The sequence below is a fragment of the Marmota flaviventris genome, chromosome 8 (genome assembly GCF_047511675.1).
Source record: "Marmota flaviventris isolate mMarFla1 chromosome 8, mMarFla1.hap1, whole genome shotgun sequence".
Lineage (NCBI taxonomy): Eukaryota > Metazoa > Chordata > Mammalia > Rodentia > Sciuridae > Marmota > Marmota flaviventris.
Genome location: NC_092505.1, coordinates 111,021,452 through 111,042,313, shown reverse-complemented (window position 1 = coordinate 111,042,313; position 20,862 = coordinate 111,021,452). Strand labels below are relative to the sequence as shown.

Below are 20,862 nucleotides of genomic sequence, written 5' to 3'. Positions count from 1 at the left end.
GACATTGCGGACGGAGGAACAGAGGCTCCACGGGTGCTGAGTGCTGTTCCAGGCAGGTCAGCTTGGGAACAGCACAAGGGCACATTTCTTGGTCTGAGTCCTCTCTTTCTGCTGTATCAGGCCCAGGTCTCCTCAGCCAGTGGCCAAGGCCAGACGTGGCAGGTGCTGAGTCCTTGCAGAGCCTGTGCTCAGGGTGTGGCCATCTCTGCCTTCTTCTGGAGAAGTCTTAGAGAAATTTTGATAAAGAATTTGAGAATTAAAGGATGAAAATACTGGGTCATGGGACCCAGTAAGTGACTTCTTTGTGCTCTGGCTGAATGTTGTGGGGCCAGAGCCATGTCATGTCTACCATGAAGAGAAGTGGAGCTCGCAGAGCGGGCCCTGTGCACAGAGAAACGAGTTCGGCACTTGCTAGCCATTGGCCCTGACCACTCTCCCTTTAGGTTCTTGGCTACTCCCCTCTTGACTCAGATGATGACCCCCTGAACCAGGCAAGGACAAACCAAATCTGAAAAGACTGGGCTCCTGCATCTACTTAAAAATGATGTAAAGGGAGCACAGCCTGAAACATTTCCCCTAAGCTCTAGAAGGAAGGTGATGGGGCTTCTGTTCTCTCTTTTTGTGGCTCAGTTTCCAAAGCCCTGATTTGAATCATTTAAGAAATGTAGGTGTGCTGCCTTACGAGTTGAGCCAAGTTAATGCTGTGAGTCAAAATGGAAATCTGTCCGTCAGTGTCACTGCTTGATGTCGGATTGTCCAGCCTCCTGCTGTTCCTTGCTGCCTGCGCTAAGGTCCTCTGGTTCCTCTCCACTGCCTTCATTCTTTTCTCTTCATCGCCTTTCCCACTCTGAAGCTTGGCTTGGTATTCTCAGCACACATACCACCCTGCTGCCTGTAACAGGCTCTCCGACAACTGTGAGGCATCTGTGTTTAAACCCCCTGCTAGAAGTTAACTGGAAGTGGTCATTTTACCATTTGTTTTGCTTTCCCACTATGGAAAGCCATACAAGGCTCATCCCAGGGAGGCTCTGATCAAATCTCAGCTCATATGATAGAATCCTGTCTGTCTAAACTCATCTGCGTTTCCTCCTCCACCGGGTCTCACGCCTGAGCGTGGAGGACAGACTCTGTGCCAGGGCTGGTGTAGGACTGGGACTGAGAAGAGAGCTGAAATCTGGTACCAGGAGTGTTGTGAAGGTAGTGAGGGTGGATGAGGGGCACAGGAGAAGGCCAGGCCCGTGTTTGCTATGTGGGGGTTCATGGTGGAGGGGTCCCTGCCCAGCATATGGAGCCCTCACACTGGCTGTCCCCATTGTGGCTATCTCTGTGCCTCTTGTGTGGAGAACTCCATCCAGCTCCAGCCTGTGTGCTAATAAGGACACAAGGTCTGTGCCCTAAGCCAGGTGGCATCACTAAGGAAAACTGGCCATGCAATGAGAGAGAGATGATGATTAAAGCTGTGGAAATATTTTGAGTTTATGGCATTTACTTAAGGAAATGTGAATGGAATGCTAGAGCAGAATTAGAACAAGAATGTAGTTTTTTCTTTTACAATTGATGAAATATCGTGTTTTTGCAAGAAAAGTTTTAATATTTAATTTGGATGAGATTAGATGACAGAAGGTCTTGGAATCATCCAGTTTGACTCTCCCGCTACAGTGGGGGTTGGTCCTCTGTTGGTGCTGGGAGTATCTCGGTTTGCAGGGTCCATCAGGGATCTCTCCTCCAGGTCTTCTCCACGTTACTGATGACTGTCCTCTTGAGTATCTGTGACAGCAGGTCATTTGCATTTTTTGTTTTCTTTATGGTATTGGGGGTTGAATCAGAGATCTCCACCATGGAGCCACATTCCCAGCCCTTTCATTGAGACCTGGTCATGCTAAGCCGCTGACAGAGCAGTTTCTATTTTGAGGCGAACCCAAGTGTTTTCTTTGACCTTCCTGCAAGTGGGTGAAGCAGACCTTCGAGGAGGCTGATAAGAATGGTGATGGCCTGTTGAACATCGAGGAGATACACCAGCTGATGCACAAGCTGAACGTCAACCTGCCCCGAAGGAAGGTCCGGCAGATGTTTCAGGTACGCCATGGCCACTCGCTGGGCTTACCCATGTACCCATGTACTAGGGTACATCAAAGGGCCATTTGGGTGGAAGCAAACACAGCTTGGTCTGGGTTATCTTGTTCTTTTTTGCTTCATCAAAGAGAAAGAGCGTTGTGCACTTAACACACACTCAGTTTGATTCTGCAGGTGCTTTTTCATTGCTGCTGTTTTTAGGGAGTAATTAGAAGTGCTCTTCCTGACTCTAATGAAGTACCCTCCATCAAATCCCTTGGGAGGACAGGGCTGCTTCCTCAGACTCCCTCTCAGGGATGCTTTGAGGATGAGGATGACAGCAAAGACCAAGTACTGAGAGCACTTGTCTGAGCCCTCCAGAGCTCTCTGTCTGTTCCCATGAAGTCTGGCAGTGCTGAGCTCCTACCCTCTAGTGTGCATCCATGTTAAGAGACATGTGGCCCTGTTGATGAGCCACCAGGGAAGTCCTTGAAGCATCCTGCTGCGGTGTGGTCCTCAGTCTAAGGGCAGAAGCCAGCTCTGTTAATTTTAAGTCAGGAAAAGACAATGCTACACTATGAGAAATGAACTAGAATATTAATTTCCAAAGGGCCTCATTGCAGATAAGTCATATGCAATATTCAAGTTTTGCAATGACTGTCCATTTCAAGTGAGCAGGTAGGTAATATATTGTCCAAAAAGAAGGGAAATGCGGTGTCTCTTCTCTCTCTCCTTCCTTTTAATTTGTGGCACTGTAGATTAAACCCAGGGCTAAGGTTTTAATATATAGTACGTTTATTCACTTCTGTATGTTTCATGTCCTATTTGTAAAAATATTCTATTGCTTCTGTGGGGGATTTTGTCTTGCTTTGTTTATAGCTTTCTTTGTTGATTTATAAGTTTTCTGTGGTTAGAAATGAGTTTGTAGCCATGTGTGGTGGCACACGCCTGTAACTCTAGCAGCTCAGGAGGCTGAAGCAGGAGGATCACAAGTTCAAAGCTAGCTTCAGCAAGTTAGCGAGGCCCTAAGCAACTCAGCAAGACCCTGTCTCTAAATAAAATTTTAAAAAGGGCTGGGGATGTGGCTCAATGGTTGAGTACCCCTGGGTTCAGCTTATACAAGGTTGATTCTTTATAACTGGTGAAGCTCTCTTGGTGGCCTGCTGGGAGTCGGGCTTGAGGGAGCTCCAAGGGTGCTTGGAGAGAACATGCAACCCCATGGCGTGAGTGTGGGTCCTGGAGCAACGGTGCTGTCTTCCTGCGCTGGAGTTGCACTCTGAAGCTCTCACTTGGCCCCTTGTTCTGCTCCTTTTCCAGGAAGCCGACACGGATGAGAACCAGGGAACGCTGACATTCGAGGAGTTCTGTGTTTTTTACCGAATGATGTCACTGAGACGAGACCTTTATTTGTTGCTCCTGAGCCACAGTGATAAGAAAGACCACCTGACCGTGGAGGAACTGGCCCAGTTTTTGAAGGTGGAGCAAAAGGTATCCTTCAGCTGCTGATCAAATGTCCATTTAAAGATGATTGTGAGACGCGTGGCTCTCACCTGGAGCTGGGTTTCGGTGTGTTTTAAGTCTAGCGTAGAGGGGGTAAATGTCACAAGCCCACAGAAATCGCATGGAAGAATCATTTCACACATTCTAGTAGGCTTTAAGAGAGGAAGTGATAAATTGAACACTGGGTTAGACGATTTTTAACTTAAGCATACTGAGTAAGGGTATGCGTATTTTTCTACAAAGAAATGAATGTTAATTAAACATTCCATTGTTTTAGATTTAATGGAAATGTGTACTTTATATTACTACTATGAAAAATCCATAGCATGATTTATATTTTATATATTTATGTTAGTATACATTTGTATTAGTAACATAAATTTATATTTATACTAATATAACTAAGCCTGAATATGAATTATTAGCTGTTGAACTGGATGCAGTTATTAGCTAGCATTAAAATAGGTCATTGATAACTTAAACATTTGATCATGTTTAAAGAATAGTAAATTGGGGCCTGGTTGGCAAAGGGAATTCCTAAACATATTTAATTTGGAATGTTTTAATTCCATGCTATATAGGCTGAATTATGGTCCACACAGCTAGTCTTTTCACAGTGCTGTTTTTAATATATCCTCAAACTCCATTTGCTTCTTATTAAGCATAGGAATCAATGAATATTTTGTTAAAGGGTTTTGACATTTTATATTATTAGCCTTTCGGGGGGAAGGTTTTGGGTTTACTGCAGTTGATGAGATTTACTTTTAATTTTCTTTAGATTTATGGGCTTGTAGTCTTAGTATAAGAGCTTCTTATCTCCTTTATTGGTTTGCAGTCACAGGCATGTGACTCTGTTGGAAATAGTAAGGTTGTTGAGTAATCTGGATCACACTGGGTAACTGGTGGAAGGGACTCTTCTAAGCACCTGCACAAATAAGCCCCCAGCCTGTGCCGGGACTCCCCTTTCTTTAAGGGACAACTTGATGGAGATCCAGTTCTCATACTATAGCGTTCCCCTATGAAATGCATGGTTCAATGGTTGTTCCTATGTTCACAGAATTCAATGTTTTCAGTGTTGCAGGAGAAATCCCAGCAGCAGCCCCTCCTTGTTCCTCTCTCCTCCCAGACCTTGGCAACCCCTAGTATTTCCTATCTCACTGAGGTGCCCATTTTGGGCAGCTTGTGAGCAGGGTTTCACAGAACACATGGCTTTTGGGCTGGCTTCCCTTGTTCAACATAATGTTTTCAAGGTTCCTCTTGAAAATGCAAATCCACACCAAAACTTGTGCACCTGTTCATAGTGGCATTATTCATAACAGCCCAGAAACAGAGCCCACATGTCAGCTGATAGGGGGTAAGCAAGGGTGTAGCCTCCACGTGGTGGTCAGCCATCAGAAGAAGGGATGGGGCACCGTCATCTATGGGCGCATGGGTCTTTGTGTGCACAGGCTTTCAGTTCTCTTGGTTGTAGGCCCAGTGCAGGCCCTGGGGGACTTGGTTCCAGTACTTCTGGGTGTACAACCAGAGCACGGTTGTACCATGGCGCCTCAGTGACTAGATCCTTGGCTCAGTCTTCTCAGACTGGAGGTCACTTGTCACTGACTGCAAGAAGCACAGCCAACCAAGGGTGCACCTGGTCCTTTCCATGAGTTCCTTGCTTTGAGGGCCAAGGATGGTTGGTTTGTTATTAGGGAAGTCAAACTCGAGTGGGTGTTTGCTTGGTAACCTGCAGGTTAATCCTCACCCTATCTGAGCACTTATGTGTATCCGAGGCATTGTGCTCAGTTGTGGGAGTGGGCCCATCGTACCCTCAGAGCTCAAAAGAAAGAGACCACATTTTTTGATATTTTACAATTTTGAGAGTCTATAATAAGAGGAAAGAAAATGCTAAGAAGAAAAACCACATATTTCTTAAGATTTGCTGGGTTTTCCCTTTTTGAGTCAAAATAAAACCTATAATTTAATTAATAATAATTATAAAATTTTAATAATAATTATGCAATGTTGTGGTTTTGGACATTTTTGCTTTTAAAAAGTACCTTTGTTGAGATACTGAAAATATTAATTAGTAACACATTGTTAATATGCATGAAGTTATGCTCATTTAATTTTGGTATTAATTTGAATTAAATTGAGGTTTTGAAGTGATTTCCATCCCAGGGTCCTTCAGCTCTTAACATTCTTTAATTTTCTCCTTCTTAACCCAGAAGATTATCAGTCATACTTGCCAGAGGCAAACCTATCAAAATTCATATCCTGACCTGCAGGTTCAGCTTCTAGATCCCTAAGTGGCTAAAAGGTCTCACCGATTCAGACTCTGCTCTGGCTGAGGTGGATAAGCACCTTTGTGGTAGGTCAGCGCAGAATTTTGAATTATTTCTATGTGTAGATTAATCTGGTGATCAAATTCTCCAACTTTTTGCTTCAGCAAGAATGAAAAAAAGCAGGAAAAAAAAAAAAAAACCCCACATATGGCCCTCTGTATTGTTAACCAGCGAGATGCAGGGTCAGGTCTTCTCATGGTGTTGGGATGTATCTCCATCAATGCTTCATGAACACAAAATATTTGTTTCATTTTATAATGAAGAAAGCAGTGAGTGAATCATAAGCTAATAAGCAAATCATTTTTGGTGCTAATGTGGCTGCAGAATGGCAACTTGGAGTTGGCTTGATTGGCCTTTCTTTGGATGGCATGGCTGAGTATTTTTCTCTGTGTATATTTTTAAAACATATTTTTTTTGGACTTTATTTGAAAGACCATTTATAATACAGAAAATGTGTGTGCATTCTGTCCTGTTTTTGTGGTGTGTGCGTGCGTGCGTGTGTGTGTGTGTGTGTTAGAGTGAGAGAGCCGGTGGGGTTGCTGACAAGGAACCAGCAGGGACAGACCGATGCTGACCACTTTGTCACAGGGTTCTGCTCTGTAAGTGCTTTCAAGAACCAGCCACTAGCAAAGCAGCGTTAGCTCTGATTGGAGAGATGGCTGTACCCAAGTAGAAAGCAGTTTTAAAGCTGTTCTTGACATCCTCAGTCCCCAAAGGTAAATGCATTAAACATGTTTTCTGAGACTGTGTTTCTTTTTTTCTCTTTATCAGTGGTGCTAATCACCTCTGTTCAAGCAGGTTAACATTTGCTTTGGTGTGATGGGTTTTTTTTATTATTATTACTGGACTATGTGGTAGAATTGGACACACAGCTGTGCCTACTCTGTGACTTGCTGGTGGAACCTCTCTCTTGATTGGTGTCATGAAATGCCCTGTTAATGATACTACCTTTGCTCAATGGGTGTGAGAATTAAAGAGATGTAGATGGAAAGCCTTGGTGTGTTGCCTGCTGGATCCACTGCTCAACAAATGGATGTGTTGATTTAATAGCACAGATCTGGCCACTTCCAAGGAGCCACTTGGGGTTTCGAGGGGCAGGTAGCCCTTCACACATCTGCTATAAGTCACACAGGGGAGGAAAATTGTCTTATCTCACCCCTCACGTAGTGGGTTCATGGGCTGAGTCTGTACAACAAAAGACAGGTCAACAGAGAAAAGTGTACACATTAATTTAATAAGTTTACATGGCACGGGGAGCTTCATAAGGAAACGAAGACCCGAGGAGACAGGGGACCTGTGTGCTTTTATGGTAGGTGTGAGGAAGCATGGGCAGTGTTGGAGAAGCTGACCACAGGACAGAGGGTCTGATCTTCTGGGTGGTGCTGGCAGGTTCCCCTTGGTGTCTCTGTGTCTTGGCTCTAGGTAGAGGAAGGGCCTTTCTCCAGCAAGGGTCTCCAGATGAGCTCCAGGGGAGTCAAAGGCCAATTTCACAATACAGCATAATTATTAGGGGAGGGAGCTGGGGAGGCCAAAGAGACCCTCTTGCTGTGCTGTTTCTCGAATGCTGAGAGGCTGTATATTGGCAGCATTTCTTGGACCCAATCTCTTCTACACATGACTGGGATATTTTTCTTCTAAATTACTTCTCCTTTGCCCACTCCCCCACATCTGTTGTATGGCATAGTAAAAAATCTATTTGGTCTTTGTCTCTCATTCTTGGCACAGAGCCAAGGGCTGCTGGGGCCCTTGGGATTTCCTGTATGGTGGGAGAATCTTCTGTTGCTTATGAGCCACTCTGGACCAGACCCAAGTCCGTGCTGATTAGGTAGCTGTTGTGGACTCCCAGATAGCTTCATGATGGGGCAGGGGCAGAGGAACCACCCCAGGACCTGAAAGGTAGGGAGGAGGCTGGCTATATTAACTAATGGCCGATGATGTATCATTGCATAATGAACCCGCCCCCCCCTCCCTGCCCCACTGGGCTTGGGGAGTTTCTGCCTTGGTGAGCACAGCAAGGTCCCGGGAGGCAGGTTGTCAGAGAGGCGTGGATGCTGTGCCCTGTGCCCCCACTGCCAGGTGCATGCCCCTCTTTGGCTGTTCCTGAGTTATGTTCTTCATGATGGATTGACAACAGCATGCAGAGCACCTCCCACCCCCACCCCCACTTCCCAGCTCTGCAGGTCCCTCTAGTGAACCCCTGCACCTGATGGGGACATGAGGGACTAAAGAAAACCATCTCCTTTCTAAATCTGGACAGTGTTCTCGGGCCTCTTCTGCCAGGCTGCTCCTGGGCCTTGTCCTCAAGGCTCACAGCAGGCATCCTGTGAGTCAATTCAGCCGGGACTCCCACCAGGGATGGCCCATCACACTCCCATCGCCACCATCAGGTGATGCCAATCACCTCCGACTACTTTCAGCAGAACTCCTTTTGGGTCTGTTGAGCCAGAACCTCCTTTGCTCCTAATGATTTTTGTACCCACTGGCCTCCGCCCGGCTCCTCCTCTGCACTCCACCTGTCCCTGCTGTAGTCATGCCTGAGCCCGGCTCCACACCGAGGGGCCTTCCCCATCCCAGCAGTTCCTGATTAAAATTGGTTTTACCTTTTGAACTACCTCTGCCTCTGGTTTTGCATTGACAGAACCTCCAAATTGACAGTCAGGTGGAAACATGGGCAGCCAGAGTGCCCCTTTTTATCTTCATCTGCAGTGGGGGTTCCTCAAGGCCCAAGAGCTGTCTCTGCACTGACCGACTGCACACTGACTCTGGGTGGGTGGTGGCATCTGCACACACTTCTGGGCGGGTGGTGTCAGCCCCCACTGAATTGCTGGATATCCAGTTAGTCCTGGATTGAGGATTGAGTCTTGTCAGTATTTTACTTTATTACTAAAATCACATATTTTAGGAATAATAGGTTTGATTTTTATGAATTTTGTTATTGCTTTCTTAAGGATTGAACCAGATAGTGTTAATAATATGTTTTATCAAAATCAATTATTTTAATTATGGTTTGATGATTCAGCCAAGGTAGAGATTCTCCATTAGCAAAGTGAGCTGTAAGAGAGGTAGAAATGGGAATGAAGTAATTGATAAAATTAAGAAAATACTTTTGCCCGGAGACTCTGCCTTGGCTTCCTCTCTGCTCCTCTGTAGGAAGGACCTGCACCTAGCACTGTAGACTGTAGTACCTGGGGGACGTCGGGATCATCATTGATCCTGAGCCTTATTTCTTACCTGTACAAAGGGGAGCTGATTTCTGCTTCTCTTGCCTCACAACATCAAGCTGCAGGTGGCGGCGGCAGTGAATGTGAAAATCTTGTGGTGGAGACGTTCCCAGTGCAGCAATGTGAGGAATTAAAATGTGTTCAGCCACTGGCCTCAACCTGTTCTGGCTACTGGGTGACCCCAGGTCATTCGAACATCAGCCGTGGGTGTCACTTGCTAAGGGCACATGTTTATCCTTCTTTTTGATTATTTTGACATTCTGTGAGTAAATTTTAGTTGGGGAAAACAGAGCTAGTGTTCTGTGGCATCTGCCCCCTGGCAGATAATTACTTTTACTTTAATTTTCTAAATTAGCTTGAAGCTACTTGCACGTGGGCACAGTCTAATGTGCAGCAAGAGAGTCATTAGCCAAGAGTTTGATGGTTTTTGCGTTTTAAAACTGTATTTTCACAATGGGACAAATTTGAGGCAATCGGATGGTCGTATGGCAGGAATTAATTGTCTTCTGACAGCGTAAGATCCCAGCAGACCCCAGAGTGTTCAGCTCCTCCAGCTTTACTGAGCTGCCAGATGAAGTACCACTGCTGGCCGCATGGGCTGCTGAGCCAAGTGAGGTCAACATTGGCCCGGGGTAGATTCTTACTCTACTAGAGCGCTCTGAAAATGGAATCCATGCCTGTGACAGGTGCAGTTGATATTTAATTAGGACTTTCACCCTTAAAATGTGGCTGTGCCAAGGGGAATCCTCCCTGTTTCTCAATCTGGGAAGCAGGATCAGTCAGGCAAGCTCCCTACGAGGACTCTTTCTCTTCTCCTGCTTCTTGGGGACTGAGGAGGAAGGACGAGGTGGCAGGAAGGCCGAGGTACCATCTAGAGTATTCCCAAGAGTGCAGCCTCCGTCCCTGGGAACCAGAGGTGGCCTCTACACTGGCAGCTGTCATCTGAAATACACACGTGGATGGTCAGTGCCAGACTTTCTGGAGGTGCCGGTTCCCAGGCCAGGAGGCCTCTGTGCTGGGATGTGCCTGATGTAGATCTATACATGACTCTTTTGTAAAAAGTTGCCCCTTTGTGTTCTTCTAAAATGTTTCCTCAATCCATCTGATTCAGTTATTCCTGTCTTTGTGTCCTCTCTTTCCTTACCCTTCTCTATGGGTTGTGGTCATTCCAACCTCTCTCTTAAGAAATAATTACAAACTCTTCTTTGCTTATAACTACCCCACTTTGGTGCTGGTCTCTCTCTCTCTCTTTCTTTCTCTCTGCTTTTCCTCGTGATGGAAGCATTTTTTAAAATGTCCTTTTCTGAATTTCTGCATCTCTTTTCTTATTTGAAATTAAAGCAGTTGAGAGACCTTTCAGAGTAATTACATCTGGCGATTGTTTTGTTGCCTTGGCTATAGTTCCAAAATGACATTGTCTATGAAACAGTCATAGACTCAAATGTGGAGAATTTGTGGTTTAATTGTAGGATGGACTGGAGGTTGCTAGCTTGGGGAGGTACACAGAGATGGTAGTTGTCTGTTTCCGTTGCAGATGGCATGATCATTCATGTATCAATGTTCAATATTCCCTTGTGAAATTATCCAAAAATGTACCCCATGCAAAACCCTAGGGACGAAGAGAACGGGAGAGGAACAGCAAGATCCTAAAGCCTGTCTGAGCTAAAGGAGGCCCCAGGTCCCTGAACTCAAGCCCGTAGCGTGAGAAGCCATGAAGCAACTCTTTGTCCAGAGGAACCTCCAGGAAAGCTCAAAAGTCAGAGTTGCATGACCTTCCAGGAAACAGGAGAGGAAGCAGCTGGGTGAAAATGGGCTGGAGATGTGGTCAGGGTACCAGGTCCTCTCCCCTGCCCTTGCCCAGGGTAACTCTGCCCCTGTGGCATAAGACGAAAGCAGGAGTGGAGAAGGGTGGACTAGGAGGAGCTGGGCTCAGGAGGCTGTGCATGGCCGGTCGTGGGCACCGAGAACACGGGGACTGTGAGGATGGCACAGCAGCTCCCACATTCCCGTGTGGGTCCCTGGTGATGTGACTCTGCCTGTCCTCCATCCACAAGTGCCTTCCCTTGGCTCTGGGATGGCTCAGTGATTTTCTTTGACTAATAAGTTGTGATTATGCTGTAGGAGTTCTGGAGCTTGGGCCTCAAGGATTCCTCTCTCTCATATGGGAGCTGGGGGGCTATTCAGGCTGGTTTCTCTGAGAACAAGAGGCCACACAGAAAAAGAGGCCCAGACCACAGCCACAGACCTGCAGGTGGGCCATCCTGCACCACCCTGCTCATGGGACCAGGGCCTGCAGTTACACGGATAACCCTAGGTGGGGGCAGCAGACCACGCAGCCCAGTCCGCCTGCCAGCCTGGGTAGTGGGATCCAGGAAGCAGTGGACCTTGTAAGGCCCAGTTTTGGGTGAGTTTCACAGGACCAGGGAATGAATGCCAAGGAGAATGAGCAAGGGCACTGGAGCGTGGGAGTGGGGCTCTCTCCCAGGACTCGGCCCCAGAGGAACCTCTAGGCCTCCCTCACAGGGAGGAACTTGGAAACATTTTCTTTGGGAAATCCTAGGAGCTGTGTTGGATTGGTTAGTGGCCCTTAAATATCTGTCCAAGGATTCTTGAGAATGTGACTAGGAAATAGAGTCTTTGTAGATGTAATTAAGTTAATGATAACGATGAGCATCCTTATAAGGGTTAGAAGAGGAGAGACACACACAGAGGAGGAGGCGAAGACGGGAGCAGAGACTAGTATGAAGCCTAAGTCCTGGAGAGCTATGGGGGGCGGGCCACCATCAGAGGCTGGGAGAGAGGCAGGGCCCAGGCTGTTCTGGGAAGGCCCCAGGGGAAGTAATGCTGCCATCTTGACTTTGGACTCCTTAGAACTAGGAGAGAATATGTTTCTGTTGTTGTAAGTCACCAAGTTTGTGGTAATTTGTTACCGCACCCTGGGAAACTAGCACATTAAGCTGAGCAGGGCAACTTCCTAAAGTTACTTACTATATATCAGAAATCTCCCAATAAGTTAGGCCAGCCAGAGAATTCTACAGTGAGCCCACTGCTCCGTAAAGATGCTCACAAATACACATCTTCTGATAAATTATTGACTTGATTTTCAATGTTTTAAAATAGACAACTTTAAAGATTGGTTTTAAAAAGCCAAGACCTACCACATATTTGAGGAAATCCTGTACTATTAAAAGCAGACTAGGGCTGGGGACATAGCTTAGTTGGTAGAGGGCTTGCCTAGCATGTACAAGTCCCTGGGTTCAATCCGTAGCACACCCCCCCCCCCCATCCCCACCAAAAAAAGGCAGACTAAGGCAAGCAAGTAGAAACAAGAAACTTGGTAGAAATAGAGGCATGCAGAGAGGTGGACACTTTAAAAAAACTGTCATTAATATCATCAGTGATAAGAAATTATAGCCATAGGCAAAAGAAGGATACTACAGAAATAAGAAGATTCAGAGGAAAAAAAATATGCCCTTGGAAATCAAAAGAGTAAGAGCAGAGAGAGAAACTTAATAAAGGGTATGTAAGATAAAGTTGAGAAAGTAGAACAAACAACAAAGAAATGTGAAATGGAAAAAGATTAGAGAAAATAGAAGCAAGGAAATTATCAAATGATACAAAAAAGTGTTAGCAGGAAAGATAAGAATCTCTAGATAAGTGGCGCCAAAACAGAGTCCCCTCAAAGCCAATGGGAAAAGATCCCCTGAGGCAAACCAGAGTGAAGTCTCACAATGTCAGCAGTAAAGTGGGATTCTAAACACTTTCAGAAAGAGCAAATAAACAAAACTCACCAAACATATAATCAACAACAGGTCCTGTGAAAAGGATTGGGGTCACAGTGGCCCTAGAAATACCCAGCACCGGGAAAGCCCTAAACAGAAGCAATGATTCCAACCTAGAATTTTCTGCTTCACTAAACCATCAAAAAAAGGTGTGTGTGGAATTGAAGCCACAGAGTAAGTATGCACCAAGCACCTGGAACACATCAAACGTACATTAATTTCCTTCCTGAATGCGTTCATACAGGGGTGCAGAATAGAGTCAGCACAGAGCTAGGTAGAGCTCAGAAATGCAACCAGCCCGAAGAAGGGGACCTTTACCAAAGGAAAAAGGAATTCATGGATCATTGGCTGCCTTTGGTTATGGGGGGGGGGAAAGTACTGAAAGACCATCAGAATAATCTGGAGGAATTTGTGATAGATACATTAAAAACTGACCAAATGCGACTGTAGCTCAGTAGTACAGTGTTTACACAGCATGTGCAAAGTCCTGGGTTCAATCCCTGGCTCCTCAAATGAATGAATAAGTAACCAAACAAATAGGAATTGTAAGAGTTAAATAATAATAAAAAAAATTCTATAAGAAAGAAGAAACAGCCATAGCACACAAAGACTCAGCACTGTCAAATTTGTGTAGTTGGAATAATCCAGACCCCAGATTATTTTATTTAGCAAACGTTATGCTATATGTACTGGGAAGATGGACAGAGGGAGAAAGTTTTCTGACCCCAAGGATGATCTTATTTATGTCAGCCCAAGATGTTACATAATATATAACACAACAAGATGCCAATAGATAAGTTTTGAAGTATATAAAACAGAAAATAGCATAAATGCAATAGTTTGTAATGTGAAGAACTGAAAGAGAGGTTGGTTTGTTGCCTGTGGGCAGTGATTCTGGCGGGTAGGAGGGGATTCTGCTTGTAGTCATAAGCATCTTAGTTTTGACCTATTTAATCATGGATAAGCTTCCTTGATAAAAATAAAATTAGAAGCTTAGCAATATTAAAATTCTTTTGCAAATTATGTTTTGATTTTGTGTTTAGAGGAACCATAGCCTTGAGAAATATAATTATTTACTCCTCTACAAACAATTCTATTTGTTTTAAAATTTGCACTCACTGGGAAAGTTTTGCAAGAAAACTGACAGGAAATCTGGGGATAAAAATGAGCGTCAGGGCTTGGGCTGTGGCTCAGCAGTAGAGTGCTCGCCTAGGATATGTGAGGTGCTGGGTTCTATCCTCAGCACGACATACAAATAAATAAATAAAGGTACTGTGTCCAACTACAACTAAAAAAAATTAAAAATATACATTTAAAAAAAATTAGCATCAGAAGGCTGGGATTATAGCTCAGGTGGTAGAGTGCTTGCTTCACATGCACAAGGCCCTGGGTTCAATCCCCAGCGTGCGCGTGCATGTGCGCGCACACACACACAAATTAGCATCACAGTGTGGATATTTGATCAATCTACGACTGGTTGCTATACTTTGCGTGTGTGTACCAACCATTAACAAGAGGACCAGTGGCTGTTGTCTCTTGTGGACAACATTGAACAACAGTGAATAAGGAAAGGAGAACAGAGATCAGTCTTGAGTAATGAAAAACATCAAAGTGTAATAACTGATTAAAAAGTTGCAAGAATTTCAAAAGTTCCAGGCATTTCAGCATTATTGAAAAAAACAGTCATCTTTGCAATCAAGCATTTCATGTTTTTAATAAAAATAGAAGGAAAAAACAGAATAGGTTTAATAAAAAAGCAAAGTCTTTGGGCTTGAAGTTGAGAAGGTCCAGGCTTGACTGTTGGGGCTGCCTCTCCCAGTTCTGTGTCTTGGTGGCAACATTCAGCCTGCTCAGCACCGGCTTTCTGTCTGTGGATGGGGATAAATATTATGTTGGTGTGTGTGAAAGCTCTTCAGGGCCTCAACAGCACTATGGAAATGTAAGAAGCCTCTAAATCAAACATTACCTTAGGCTTGTCTTTTAGCTCCAGTTGCTGAAGACAGCAGGTGGCTTGGATATTAAATAGCATACAAAACTTCCAAATGAAGTCCATAGGAAATAGGGTACAGTGAGGGGGCTTTATGTCCTGTCACCCTGCCAGCCTATTCAAACAGGAGGCAAATCAAGGTGAAGAATGCAGGCGGCCATTGACCTCTGTTGACTTGTCAGTGCAGTGTAAACCTGCCACGCAGCCCCAGGAAGGCCACAGCATTCAAGTGTGTTATTGCGGGAGTTTGCTGCTAAGATGCTATTTAAAGGAGTCCCGGATGGAGGGGATGGAGGGGTTGGGAGCCGAGTGGGGCTCACACGTCACCTCTCACTGTTAGGGGTTTTACTATGTTTCCCTAAGTGTCAATCCTTACTGCTTGAGATTGGCGAGAAATTCATCAGTATTGTCTTTAGTATGTCTTGTGCAGTGTCCAGACATTTCTGAGCACTCACAGAATGCTTGCTAATATTTTCATGGAATTGATGAATTTTTCAAATAGGTTGTTTTTTGTCACCATGCTCTGTTTTGTGTCTTCAACTAGTAGCACATTCTCCGCTCATTGGCCGTTTCTGCATCCCATCTTGAGGGCTTGTGGTTGGTGGTTTTGGATCCCCTGGCTCCTCGTGGTCCCCGTCTCCTGTAATCCTGAATACATGGCTTCACAGAACGTGAATAGCCTTCCCACGGCACTGAGCGATCAATTTGGTTGTTTCTCTCTCTTGTTAATTTTAATTTTTTTATATGTGGTTCTTTCTCTTTTGTGAGACATTGTTGATCTTTTAGACCACACCTGCTAAGTCTATGGTGGCAGGTCACCTGCAATTTCGACTATTTGTGGAATTTTTCAGGTGCCCCACCTGGCAGAGTGGTGAAGATAAACTTTACTCGAAGGACACATCTGCCATCGTCCCACTCAAATGGGGACAAGATGCTGTGTTCCTTTTCACACTGGGAGACTCTAGCCACATGGCAGCTTCTTTCTCCTCTGAACAGTTTCAGTGCTATTAGACTATTTAGGAAAACTAAGATTTCACTAAAACATAAGTATTGACTTAGTGACAATGAGAAATATAATTGAAATAATATGAAATACTGGCTCACAAGATCAACTCCTCTCATTCTCCATTAGTATTTTGAAATGTCAGTGTTAAGGGAAGATTGTAAGGCAGGATGGGTCTTAAATCAAAATACCACTCTTGTCTTTTATATTTTTCAGTGCTAGGCATCAAACCCAGAGCCTTGAGCTTGGGAGGCAAGTGCTCTAGCACCGAGCTGCACCCCAGACCCAAATGTCATGTTCTGTGTGTTTTGGTTTAGAGAAATTATTCCTGAAGAGTTTTACTTTTTCTAATGCTCAATGTGTGATGTTTATGCTGCGACCTTGAGAGCGATTAAATGATAACAGCACATGCTGCCCCCCTGGTAGGACAACAGGTTCGACTCTTGTTGATTCCCTTAGTCCTCAGGGCTGCCCCGTGGCCAGCCCTGGCCAGGGTGAGTGACTGGCATGAAGTCGCTGTGGTTAACATACCCCTATCCCAGCCCAGGCACTGGCCCCCGTCTTACTCTGGTGCCCCTCTAGTTCTCATTTTCTCTTGCTGACCTTTGTGCTCCTGAATGACCACAGTACCTACACACACATAGGTGTGACCGTAGAGTCCCATTCTGCTGTGGAGAGGGCAGTTTTCTTCCTCCGTGTTTATGATGAGCAGGTTTCAGGGCTGGTGTGAGGAGTGTGAGTGTTGCAATGGCTGCCGCATAGTGAGCAGTATTTTGGCAGCGGAGTTGCATTGGTTATTGATTTTAGTCTATGCTTCATGGAGAGCCTTGGTCTCATAGTTGAAGGGCTGTGGTTGCCTATTAAATCTGAAAGATGGGTACGAAGGTTGAGATCATGATCATTCTCCAAAAACAACGTCAACCACCAACAGGCCCCCCAGGGTGCTCAGTTAAACACTCTGCACTGTAGCCAGAGAGCTGCAGGAATCAGACCTCATTGTATAGTAGCGTGGAGGGATGGGCCTCAGGAAATCGCAGGAACCTTGCTAACCTTCTGTTTTGCTTAGATGAACAATGTGACAACAGACTACTGTCTTGACATCATAAAGAAGTTTGAAGTTTCAGAAGAAAATAAGGCGAAAAATGTTCTTGGCATAGAAGGTAAAGCAACCAATAGTCTTAATTTCTCCTTTCTTGATTCAATCTGCTGAGTTAAATTCCAGAACAATTTTCAGGAAAAAGAAATTGGGAGATGTTAATGAAATTACAGATGATTCAAATAAACCCCACAAAGCACCCATTTTCTTACAGAGCAGCTGCCCTGTTGTTGGTCTCTCTCTTTCAAATGCCTATGAGCATTTGCCACTTCAGGCAGCCTACTGATGCCACCCTGTATGATGCGTGCCAAGAGATATTTGGGTGTTTCTCAAATGGCTGAATTTTGGAAATGGTCTCATTCCCAGTAATTACATGAAGGGAAATTTGGCCCTAAAAAACCTAATCTACAGTACTAGTGACTTGAAAGTAAACATGTTCCCTTACAAAATGTTAGTAACTGACTTGTTTTTCCTGATTTGTGGCAGTATGGAAGCTGTTGGAACTGAAAGTCTTGCTAATACACCTCATTGTATAGTAGAGGAAGTGAGGCCCCCTCAAATAATTTGCTGCAGTTATGCACTCAGAATCGGCTCCCAGAATTGTACACATGGTGTAAATAAGCTAACCATATCTGAAAGTCATGTGCATTTAAAATATATGGGGACATGAGTTCTGGTGGGAACCCAGAGGAGGCTTGCTAGAGCAGAGCAGATAATCCCAGAGACTACCAGGGACCCCACGAGCATCCGGAGCCATGGCTGGGCTTTCCATATCTTATTGCCAACCTCCTGGTTTCCCTTGCACCTGGGGTCAGTGTGGACAAAGGGTTTTAATTTTTTTTTTTTTTTTTAAACTTTCCTTTACTTCTTTCTTAAAGAGGTGGGGCCTTGCTAAGTTTTCCAGATTGGCCTCCACCTGTGATCCTCCTGCCTCAGCTTCCTGGATGGCTGGAAAGTTGTTCTTAACTCCTAGCCCTCTCTGACTGCTTACCTTCCAGTCAGGAGGGAGAGAGGTGGACCAGCAGTGGGGAGACATAGTGTTAGTCTTAAGTCTCAGAGAAGACTTACAGATCTGATTTCACCAAATGATTATCAAAGACTCGAATGAATTTACCCTAATAATCATTCCTCTGGGCTACTTGCGCCTTGTTCGTGTATTTGCAGGCCTCTCACACTTGAGAGGTTGTAGGAAAGTGATGGGAATGTCTGCGGAATCCTTGAGCACTGTCTCAGAGTTATAAAATGTGCTAGCCATCAACAGCCTTTTCTCAGAGCAGTTTAGCACCCAAATCATCCCTCTTTGAGTCCAGACTATGTTTAGCTTTTGACAGGCCACTTGATGGCTTTTTAGATCAACTTCTCCCCTGTCTATTGCAGGCCAGTCAAGGGCCCCTGGGTCTCTGACACTGAGGAGAGCTGCTGGGTTCTCCCCGCCCGTGACAGCTCTCTAGGCTGCTCCCCATGGTCCCATTTCCATTTTCCTGCACTCTTTGACTTCAGGCAAATCGCTCAGCGGCCCAGTCTTCCCACAGAGGCTACTCTCATTGCTGAGAGCGTCCTCCACCCGTCTGGGTCTGCGGAGTGGTCAGTAGATCTGTTCTGATTCCAGCGCCTAACTCTCTCTCTTCGAAGGCTTCACGAACTTCATGCGCAGTCCTGCCTGTGATGTGTTCAACCCCTTGCACCACGAGGTGTACCAGGACATGGACCAGCCGCTCTGTAACTACTACATCGCCTCCTCCCACAACACCTACCTGACCGGCGACCAGCTCCTGTCCCAGTCCAAGGTGGACATGTATGCGCGGGTGCTGCAGGAGGGCTGCCGCTGTGTGGAGGGTAGGTGCTGCTAGCTGGGCCCCGCGGGGTCAGGGACACATCCTCTGAATCAGGCTGCCACAGACTTAAAACACCCTCATGCCCATTAGAGCTGTTGGTCTGTTCACTGGGAAGCTTTCCTGGTGAAATAGAGCAGGGCGAGGGATGGGTGGCACTGAGGGGGTCATGGTCAGGGCTGAGGGGACTGCCACAGGAGCTTTTAAGTCACAAGGGACATTGATGGTGGGTTGGAGGTAAAAACCAGATGTACAAAAAGCGTGCTATAGGAAAGGTGCTTGAAAGACCTGGGGAGGCAGCATTGGGTAAAGTGATCGTTGGCAGAGGAGAGTTTTGGGAGCTTAGGTCAGTTGTTCGCAGGTAATAGCAGGGGCTGGGGATGCCTATGCTTCTGTGGTTTACACGGAGCGTCTGTGGACAGAGGCGGCTGTGCACCAAGGTAAGCTGGTGGCTAACTGCAACCTGACCATGGAGGGAGAATCCTGAAGGGTCTGGAGGCAAAGGGTGTTCTTGATGGAGCGGAGAAGCCCTGGAGCCCAGGGGCATCGCTTTGTGGTGGAGGTGACATGGGAGCTGGCAGCAGGATAACTGGTTGTCCTCTAGTTGGGGGCCAGAGGGGGAAGTGAAGAAAACATGGAGCCTTCCCGCTGGCTAACTGGCTGGGCAGCTGTCTTTGTCACACAGTTGCTAGCTTGAGGGATTTTTTGCTATGAAGGTGACAGTAATGTTATCAGGGTGAATCAACATATTTAAAAGTTGGGCGGGCTTTACACACTATGCACACACAGAACCACTAGGTCCTCTACAAAATGAGTGCTCTGAAGCTTTAGTTTTTATGACCATGTTGTTGTAGGAAATACCAACTGACGATAGTGACTGACAGTTGAGCAGCCGGAGTGGCTGAATAATGAAGATGCTGATAAAATATTAATACGAGGAGAAACCTTTCAGCAGCAAAAGGTCTTGAGGTGACCTTTGCTCTCAGCCAGTTGTTTGCCTTAGCTGGCCCAGCACTTGGTGGGGTTTGCATGTTTGACAGGCATGGAGGTGTCCAGCACATGGCTCTTGCTGGATTCACATGGACGGATGCCCATCACTTAAAATTGTGCCATTTTCTTGGAGCCAAGAACGGAAACCATTCAGTGACTCCATGAGTGACGGTCGACTCAGGATGACTGGCAGCTTTGCTGGGCCTGCATCCTCTGCCCTGTTTTCTCTGCTCTTTGAGTTCTTCAGATGCCTGCCTTATTTTTTCTTCTCTTACCTGTCGCAACCTGAGTCCTGCTTAAATCTAACCACGTTGCTATGATGGGCTCCTTACTCTAAATCAAAACTTCTGATCCTTCGGCTCTGGTCGGGGGTATTGAGAAATGAGACTTCTCTGATTATTAAATTTACGGTAAGTTCCACGTGAGTCCTCATGCTAGCGTTCTCAGTTGTCTTACCGTGCTAAAATAGGGGTGTGGAGATTGTGTGCGGAGGATGCTGGACATGGGCCTGCTCTTAGGCTTTCTTTCTTCCTGAGATGAAGAAAGAGACTGAGAACACATTGCTTAGGGCCTCCCTAAGTTGCTAAGGCTGGCTTTGAACTTGCCATCCTCCTGCTTCAGCCTCCTGAGCCCCTGGGATTACAAGCATGCTCCACCATCCCCACCTAGCTGTGGGGCAATTTTAAAAGATGTGATCGCCCGAGTGCTCTGTCTCTCTCACCAATCTGCACCACACATCCCTCCCAGAACTTGGCACAGAGCAGTTCTTCCTATTAGAATGATCTGTAGCAGGACAGTGAAAGTTGAACTACTATCCTGGAAAGTTTTTGTTGGGAAGAAGAGTTTCATTTTTCTGGGAGACTTTGTGCCTGCTCTATTTCCTGTTGGACACTGCGGTTGTCATCTTAGATTTGAACGTATTGTGGGAGGGAAAGGGGAGCTGCTCTGATTTGTCCCTTTTGGGTTGGGTCCTGGCTAAGTGCTTCGCACACATTCTCATTTACTTCCTGCAACACCCACCATTTCTTCAGAATGTTAACCTGGGGTGAATCACTTAGATTCCTGCAGCCTGGGA

The 20,862-nt window shown here is 45.7% G+C and overlaps 1 protein-coding gene across 3 annotated transcripts in view; it reads left to right on the top strand.

The window, feature by feature from the left end:
- Plch1 (phospholipase C eta 1) overlaps positions 1 to 20,862 on the top strand; it is a 156,646-nt gene that overhangs the window by 87,229 nt on the left and 48,555 nt on the right. For all 3 annotated transcript variants that reach the window (XM_027933733.2, XM_027933731.2, XM_027933730.2), the window contains exons 4-7: positions 1,948 to 2,076; positions 3,370 to 3,540; positions 16,936 to 17,029; positions 18,598 to 18,801. In XM_027933733.2, the coding sequence (XP_027789534.2) occupies positions 1,948 to 2,076; positions 3,370 to 3,540; positions 16,936 to 17,029; positions 18,598 to 18,801 (598 nt within the window). The remainder of the gene's footprint in view (positions 1 to 1,947; positions 2,077 to 3,369; positions 3,541 to 16,935; positions 17,030 to 18,597; positions 18,802 to 20,862) is intronic.